At 45.8% G+C, this 8,088-nt stretch overlaps 2 protein-coding genes across 3 annotated transcripts; one reads left to right on the top strand and one right to left on the bottom strand.

Annotated features, from left to right (window-relative positions):
- Nucleotides 1–3,623: 3,623 nt before the first annotated feature.
- Nucleotides 3,624–5,116, bottom strand: LOC123094932 (uncharacterized). The gene is made up of 3 exons (XM_044516796.1): nucleotides 4,943–5,116; nucleotides 4,723–4,866; nucleotides 3,624–4,295 (listed from the first exon to the last, which is right to left on the bottom strand). The coding sequence occupies exons 1-3, from the start codon at nucleotides 5,006–5,008 to the stop codon at nucleotides 3,747–3,749; spliced, it is 759 nt and encodes a 252-aa protein (XP_044372731.1). The 5' UTR covers nucleotides 5,009–5,116; the 3' UTR covers nucleotides 3,624–3,746.
- A 597-nt stretch (nucleotides 5,117–5,713) lies between these two features.
- Nucleotides 5,714–7,614, top strand: LOC123094934 (protein IN2-1 homolog A). 2 transcript variants are annotated; one of them, XM_044516798.1, is made up of 9 exons: nucleotides 5,755–5,859; nucleotides 5,964–6,038; nucleotides 6,172–6,232; nucleotides 6,340–6,426; nucleotides 6,549–6,647; nucleotides 6,735–6,843; nucleotides 6,925–7,001; nucleotides 7,104–7,292; nucleotides 7,391–7,614. In XM_044516798.1, the coding sequence occupies exons 1-9, from the start codon at nucleotides 5,834–5,836 to the stop codon at nucleotides 7,397–7,399; spliced, it is 732 nt and encodes a 243-aa protein (XP_044372733.1). In that variant the 5' UTR covers nucleotides 5,755–5,833; the 3' UTR covers nucleotides 7,400–7,614. The 2 variants fall into 2 exon arrangements, with proteins under 2 accessions (XP_044372732.1, XP_044372733.1); XM_044516797.1 differs by lacking the exon at nucleotides 7,391–7,614 and having other exon boundaries at nucleotides 5,714–5,859; nucleotides 7,104–7,382.
- Nucleotides 7,615–8,088: the final 474 nt, after the last annotated feature.

Consider the following 8,088-nt stretch of genomic DNA (forward strand, 5'->3'; position numbering starts at 1 on the left):
GAACATTTTCCCAAACAATGTAGATCCTATGTTGGATCCAATTGATTCACCAACAAGTATGGTGTTCACCATGGCTCAAAGAGATATTGCTAGAAGAGCTCCTCAAAGGGTATATGGCCCACTACCACAACAGTCTGCCTTTGTTGTTGTTGCTGCTGCAATACCTCAGCCAGTGGTCACCACAGAGATGATCATTGGTAGGCAGACAAGGGCAACCACAGTAGCTCACAAAGAAGAAGGATCACAAGTTGCTGCTATAGGAAGAGCATGTAAAAGACAAAGAAATGCATATGCAGGCAGAGGAAGGGGTGCAACTCCAGATGCAGGCACAGGAAGAGGAGCATCTCCAAATGCAGGCAGAGGAAGAGGTGCAGCTCCAGCTACAGGCAGAGCAAGAGGTGCACCTCCAGCTATTGCACGGAGAGGAGGTGCAGCTCCAGCTACTGCAGGGAGAGGAGGTATTTCAGGTGAGAGGGCATATTGGCTGTTGTTTGGAGATGACAGGATTAGCCAAGTACCTTATCTCAATGCTCCTCCTGAAGATGTCAATGCACCTGCTCCCTGATTAGCTAGCTGTTGCCGGTGACATTTTTTTGTAAAGGCCTAGAGTGATGTAACTTAATGACTGGCCTGTTAAGGATGCCAAACAGTGGCATCAAGTGGCAAGCATTGCCTATTTTTGGTGGCAAACAATGGCATTCATTGCCCTTTTTGTAAACTTAACATTTGGAGGGAAGTTCCTCAAGGGGGGATAGTAATGTAGAATGAAGTTTAGTGCATATTGGCCTGTTGAACTTAAGTGCACAATGAGCTAGTTAAATGAGATTTAATTGAACTTAAGTGCACAATGAGGTAGTGTACTGAATTTTATTGGTTGCTGTTCTAGTTAACTGAATGTGGTTGACTGTTGTAGTTAACTAAATTTTATTCACTGCTGTTGTAGTTAACTTAATTGTATTGACTGCTGTACTGGAAAAAAATATTAGAAAACAAAAAATATGGCTTGGGGCTCGAACCCAGGACCTGAGGTTTATAACATTGCATGCAATGACAATGGGATAGAAGTAGTGATTTGTTCTACTAGCACCTTCTTATCTAAATATTATTAGTTAGTGGGCCCTGCAGTTTAGCGTGTGTTACGCTCGCTGTGTGACGACCATGCGTAGCAAAGTGTTGTCGTTTCGATTTCCCAGGCTTTAAGACGTGTCAACCTGTCGTTCTCTCTCCCACTCACCGCTCGCACACCCCACTCTCCTATACCACCAACCACCCAAGAAACCCGGGTCGACGACCACGCCACCGCCGTCACCATGGACCAGAGTCTCGGCCGGCAAAAGGCCGTCGAAGAGCTGGCCGGCGACAACCAAGAGATACGCGCGCAATACAGGGAGATCGCGCGGTGGTTCCCAAGTTTTCAGATGATGAGGATCCACACGCGCGGTCTCGTGAAGGTGATGACGGATGCTGAAAAGCTCTGTGCCTTCCCCGCCAGCTTCAACGTCCCTCCGGCAACCATCCTCCTGTGGGCAATACGCGAGGTTCAGCGCTCCCCAGACCCCAGGCAGTGCGCCCGCTGGTGGATGTACCGCTCATCCACCGCGACATTGGCCCAGCCGAATGCAGAGCGCGTTGCGTCCAGGACTGAGCACGTCAGCGATGTCATGGTTGCCCTCCCAGTGCCCGTCAACGCCGCCTACTTGGACCGTCGTGGTCCATCTGTCCTCCTTGGGCCACATGACGACTCCAACGATGAGTCATCTGACGAGGAGGTTGAGGAGGTCGTTGTCCTGTCAAACGATGAGCCGGAGGTGCAGATAGTTGCGCCGGTCGTCGCCGCCGTGGAGGGTGACCGGAACCTACCCATTGAGGCGGACGAGCTGCCAGATCTGCCTGAAGCCGTCATCATCAAGCAGGAGGTTGAGGAGGAGGGTGTGGTGCCGACCGTACAAGGGGTCAAGAAGAAGAAGAGAGCAGCCGTAAAGAGGGCAGTTGTGGTGGTGCGCCTCTCCGAGCGCATGAAGTTGCTCAAGAAGGAGTGAAGAAAGAGGATGCTGAAGAAAGTAGGGTCTGCAGATGTTGCTTAGGTATGTTGTTATATCACAACATATAAGTTAGAAATATGATGCTGTTAGCTAGCTATGATGATATATCACAGCATATAAGTTAGAACTATGATGTTGTTAGCTAGGTATGCTGCTATATCATCACAACATATAAGTTAGAACTATTTTGGACATGCTATGGTTAGGTGTGCTACTATATACAACACATAAGTTATCTGTAATTATGTGGTTTGCAAATTGAACTATGTATGATGTTGGTCTGCAAATGCTGCAGTGCTTAGCTTGAAATGTTGCATTGTACTGCTTTATTGTTTCTATGTGCATGTGGATAGCTAGATAGACCATGTGGAACACGTACTATAAATAGCATTCTGTAGGTACATATGCTACATTCTGCAAAAAAATAGTTATCAAACAAATAGTCAAAGACAAAAAATCAGTTATCAAACTTAGTTAGCTGAGACAACAATTCAGTTGTCTCTAAACATGTTCAATTAACTGTATTTCTATTAAGTTAACTGAACACAAAATTCGGCACTACTGTGTAAAACAAATTTCAGTTAACGGAATACAAATTCGGCAAATCAAGGCCATACCTGCCAGATTTGCACATTGGGGATTAAGTAAGCAATGTGGGCCTAAAAATGGGCTGGTTTATTACTCTTTTGCCTACCTACCAGCCACCATTAATCTTCTGCCTACCTACCAGTCACCATACTATATAAAGCACACCCCATTAGCAGAAACAGCAGTCAAACCCAAACCCCTCCCTTCTCCTCCCCCAGCCGCCAAAGAAAACCCTAGGAGACATGGATCCTGGAGAGGTCATACATGAAGAAGAAGAGGTGCCCAGGGGAGCCAGACATAGAGGGGCAAGAAGGAGGGAGAGAAGGCAACTGGCAGAGAGGATCCTTGCAGCACGCAACCGCAAGGACATGGGACACTTCCTGGAGGCATTCCCCCTTGGCTCGAACCATAGTAATGATGATATCATCTACTGGGCAAGGAGGAGGGCAAATTTCCATCCTTTTTAGGTCACTAGGTAGAGGTGGACTAGGATTCTCTACCCATGAATTTGCTGTTAAGTTTCTATGCTCCTAGATCTACCTTTCTATCTATGTACGAAATCTGTCGACGAATGCAATGCATGAGATCTGTCGATGATGGGATGTATGCAATGTATGAATGTAATTCTATCTATGTATGAGTGAATGTATGAGTCAATGTTCTATCTGAACAAAATTTCACTAAACTGAACCCTAGTTGAGTTAACTAAACAAAAATCAGTTAACTGAACCATAATTGAGTAAACTAAACAAAATTTCAATTAACTAGAATAGCAAATCAATTAAGTGACACAACAAATCAGTTAACTGAATCCAAATTCAGTTAACCAAATCAAAACTCACTTAACTGAATCCAGATTCAGAAAACAGAATAAAAGTTCAGTTCTCTCCATATGAATTCCACTAGAGCACCAAAGATACTGAGTGCATCAAAGATAACTCAAACTCAGATAGTATAGTGCATATTAGGTCATTGCATCAAAGATAACATAAATTTAGGCAGAAATTCACTTAATTAAACAAGTCCACTGATCCTCATTAACTAAATTAAACAAGTCCACTAATAAAATTCCATTAGATCACCTCCAAGTTTGGGCAGCATTACAACAGCAATGGATCACTCACATTCATCTAGCATCTCCCTGTCCTTCCTTATCTTGCACTTGGTGTCTTCCTTATGCTTGAACAAGTCACCAATCATGTACTCTAGCTTCTTTATCTCTTTCTTCAACTGATCCCTTTCTTCCTTCAATTTGTCCCTCTCTTCCATCATTTTGTCCCTCTCTTGCTTCATCTCATCCCTCTCTTTCTCTGCTTTAGCCCTTACCACCTGATGAATGTTGGTCAGAGATTTATCAAACATTTTCTTCTTCTCGAGTTCTATCTTTAGGTCAGAGAGAGCTAGCCTTGTGTTGCCCGATTCAGTAATTGCCTGCTCCTTGTCAGCCACCATCTTAGCAAAATCTAGTTTAAAAAACCTCAGATCTTGCTCCATCTTTTTCTTCTCTCCCAATATCTTAAAGTTTTCTTCAGCATTAACAACATTTTGCCTGAGCCTGAGGTTGACCACCTCTTCATACATGTCCAAGACCCTAGCTAGACTCATCTTCAATTGAGGAGGCCGCTCTAGCTCAACCCAATGCACATAGGGGCATTTAGGCCCATCCTAAAATTGAAGAGGAAAACATTTAAATTGAAATGCATTATTCAGTTAACTGCACAAAGTTCAATAACACTAAATCAAGATTCAGTTAACTGCACAAAATCCAGTAACACTGAATCTACATTTAGTTAACTGCACAAAATTCAGTAACGCTGAATCAAGATTCAGTTAACTGACACCATATCCAGGTTGCTATTTTCACAGTAACCTTTGAGCATTAATTAGCTACTTAAACACTACATATTTGGACAACACTCTAAATTATTTAAAAAAAGATAATCTTCTTCTTACAGCAATATGGCACAGAACATATAAAAATGGCACAAATGAAGTTCAATCACATATGTTCTTAAATGGATAAAGCATGTACAACTATGAACATCTACTAAAGCAATTCCATCTACATATACAACTATGAACATCTACTAACCTTTTGTGCACAACCCACGAATCTTCCTCCACTGTCAACAGACTCAAAGGCAACCAACTTCTCACACATTGCTTGGTGCTCACATCTAACAGGTAGATCTACTGCAAGGCTGCTCCAATCGGAGCAGTCAATGGTGCGAGGAGCCTAAAATCAAATCTGGTCAAAAATCCCCAATTTTCGCCTAACCCTAAATGCCAGATGCTGGTGGAGAGGATCTCACCGGACTGCTGGCGGAGTCGCCACCAGACGAGGAGGAGTTGGATCCGTCATCACTCCACGAAACCATGGGCTTGGCGGCGGCGGCTTGCTAGACGGCGGCGAGGAGGAGGAGCGGTGTGAGCTGAGAGCAAGAACAGAAAGGGGGTGGGCGACGAGTAGTGCTGGTTTGTCTGCAATGGGGGGGGGGGGGTAGGCAAACGACCGTGGTCTCCAAAACAATTAATTCAGGTGTTTTAGTGAGTGCGGGTTCATAACAAGGAAAGGCATGGGGTATTTGCAAAAAAGGCGTGCGCTAACCAGCTTGGGCCCAAGCAGTCCAGTTGTCGAGCTCTGATTGGTCTAAGACCAAAGTTGCACGTTGGCTGCAAGTTGTGGGACTGGATAGATTCATTTTGTAAGTTTTAGGACTAAATCATCATATCCTGAGCAAGTTATAGGACACAGTGCTTTTAACTCAATAAATAAATAGCAGTGGCAGCCATTCTACCGGAAGCAGATTCGCCTCCGAAAGATGACCCAATCGATTACGTCAATGCTGAGAACAAACGTCATTATACCAGCCGGGGCCTGCCGCTGAGGATGATGACCCAATCAGTTACGTCACCCACGTCAAAAGCGACAAAACACCGCAGCCCGATTTGGTGGGACCAACAGATAGCTAGGTGCACGATCACGAACTGACGGAGACGTACGATTAGCCGGAAGAGACCTTCCTTCCTTCCGTCATCCCATTTCCAGTCGCCAACTTGGCTCCCACATCTCCTCCCGGCGACGCATAAATACCCGGGACGACTCGCTCACCAGTCACCAGACCAACGCATCAGAAACTCATTCAGACGACTCGAGCAACCACTGCCTCTTACACTTGTCACGTCCCTACCACGTACTCGCAATGGCCGCAGCTGCAGCACTAGCCAGGTGCGTGATTACTCTGATTACTTCAGCGCCTAGGTATGTATAGTTGTACTTGCATCATTTTATACATGGAGTAATTGAGACGGTGGTGTGTGTGTGTGCTGCAGTTCCACGAAAGAAGTGCTCCCGCCTGCACTGGGCGCCGTCTCCGAGCCCCCTACCCTCTTCGATGGCACCACCAGGTAACCACCTACAACCACCACTAGTAAGCTTCACTTCTGCATCCATCGGGATCCATTCCATGAGCTAACTACTTATACTAAACTAACTGTCGGTTGATTATGTGCGGCGACGTACGTACGTACGTACGTGAAGACTGTACATTTGCTACACCTGCCCGTTTGCTCAGCGCGCCTGGGTTACCCGGAACTGCAAGGTACTTGCAGCCGATGCCAAGTCACATCTTCCATCCATCACTGAACCTTGCGTGGAGAAGAAAAAGAAACTGAAACCCTGTTCTTTTCCGTGCGTCGTTCTCTGCAGGGTCTGCAGGAGGAGATCAAGCTTGTCGCCATCAATCTGGAGGACAAACCAGCATGGTACAAGGAGAATGTTTACCCACAGGGCACGGTACGCGCCGACTCACACTTCACCGATACATATGATCATCTGTCCCTGGATCGAATTCCCTCCTATTCTCGCACCATCCCAATGCTTATACCTTCATCATCATCCCTCCACTTCATATACAGGTGCCTTCCCTGGAGCACGACGGCAAGGTCACCGGAGAGAGCTTGGATTTGATCAAGTACATCGACACCAATTTCCAAGGCCCGGCACTGCTTCCTCAAGTAAGATCAGATGATATAGCCCATTCACTGTAGGGAAGAAAATGATGTTTCAGTCTTGCTGTAATCTTTGGATGTGTCGATTGCCAGGATCCGGCTAAGAGGCAGTTCGCCGATGAGCTGATTGCTTACGCTGACGCCTTTACCAAAGCACTCTACTCGCCCTTGATCTCCCAAGTGGCCATTTCAGATGAAGCTGGTAATTGACAATCATCTCCGCGACTACTTTCTGAATCATAGGCACATCGTTTCGGACTAATTACATCCTTCTGTTCACCAGTTGCTGCTCTAGACAAGATCGAAGCTGCCCTGTCCAAGTTCAGTGACGGCCCGTTCTTCCTTGGCCAATTTAGCTTGGTACTATATGCTAATCCGTTCGAGCTTAAACCAAATGTGTTCTGCTTTGATTTCCACAGGAATGTTTGTGGTAATGCTTGCTTCAACTCCTTTTACTTGCAGGTGGATATTGCGTACGTGACCATCTTGGAGAGGGTTCAGATATACTACTCTCACCTGAGGAACTACGAGATCGCCAAAGACAGGCCCAACCTTGAGAGATACACCGAGGAGATGAACAAGATCGAAGCCTATAAGCAAACCAAAAATGTCCCGCTGACCTTGCTTGATGCTGCCAAGAGGCATCTCAAGGCAAAGACAACTTTCTCTAATCAAATTCTAAGTTCTTTTCTTCATTCCTTTCGGTTTATACTGCCGATACTAACATATATATCGCTGTGAGTTTTCAGATTGCCTGAAGAAGTGGTGATTCGCCAAGAATTACGGCGGCTGCCAGGGAACGGCGGCATTTGAGTAGGCCAAGACTGAACTCTCGTCACCGGGGGTTGGGGCTTCTTTTACTACCATTATTATCACAATGAGTTGTAGTAGTATATGTTCTCTTCCCAATAAATGACACCATGTTGTAACCTGTAAGGGCTATGCTTTTTATGAAACAATAATGTACTCCATCTGTTCTATGTGCATTACAGTTAATTCTGGACATGGCCACATGGGCACCGGTGTGGTGGATCCATGTTTTCCAACACATATGCTCTATGTTCAAATTCCAAGTAAAAAAAATTAGTCCAACATAAAGCAGAAAAGTAAACAATAGCATACATATTATGCATGATAGTGAATGTCTGACATGGTTTGAAGATTTTACAGAAAGGAAGGTAAAGAAAATGTTCACTTGCAAAACTAATTATCTAAGATACTGTGCCGGTCCGGATTTGTTCGCTCCCCTTTCTCCCACGTCCCTCGGCCGCGGACGGGTTGGCATAGGTCTTCCAGCGGAGCGTCTGCGGGTGAATCTGTCGATTGAGGGCCGTCGGTTGGTCCAAAGCCAGGGCCTTTGTGTAGGTCTCGGGGTTGTCTGGTTGCAGGGCGGCGGCTCTGGCGGCGGGAGGCGCGACGTTTGCGGACGGAGCGTGCGTCTCAGGTG

The sequence above is a fragment of the Triticum aestivum genome, chromosome 4B (assembly GCF_018294505.1).
Source record: "Triticum aestivum cultivar Chinese Spring chromosome 4B, IWGSC CS RefSeq v2.1, whole genome shotgun sequence".
In the NCBI taxonomy this organism is placed as follows: Eukaryota; Viridiplantae; Streptophyta; class Magnoliopsida; order Poales; family Poaceae; genus Triticum; species Triticum aestivum.

Bases quoted from the DNA above. Each gene is read 5' to 3' on its own strand.
- LOC123094932 (XM_044516796.1), bottom strand. From the start codon at position 5,008: ATGGTTTCGTGGAGTGATGACGGATCCAACTCCTCCTCGTCTGGTGGC. The intron at 4,867-4,942 runs GTGAGATCCTCT...ATTTGATTTTAG, and splicing joins GCGACTCCGCCAGCAGTCCG to GCTCCTCGCACCATTGACTG. The intron at 4,296-4,722 runs GTTAGTAGATGT...CTTCAATTTTAG, and splicing joins TCGTGGGTTGTGCACAAAAG to GATGGGCCTAAATGCCCCTA.
- LOC123094934 (XM_044516797.1), top strand. From the start codon at position 5,834: ATGGCCGCAGCTGCAGCACTAGCCAG. The intron at 6,039-6,171 runs GTAACCACCTAC...ACGTACGTGAAG, and splicing joins CTCTTCGATGGCACCACCAG to ACTGTACATTTGCTACACCT. The intron at 6,233-6,339 runs GTACTTGCAGCC...CGTTCTCTGCAG, and splicing joins GGGTTACCCGGAACTGCAAG to GGTCTGCAGGAGGAGATCAA.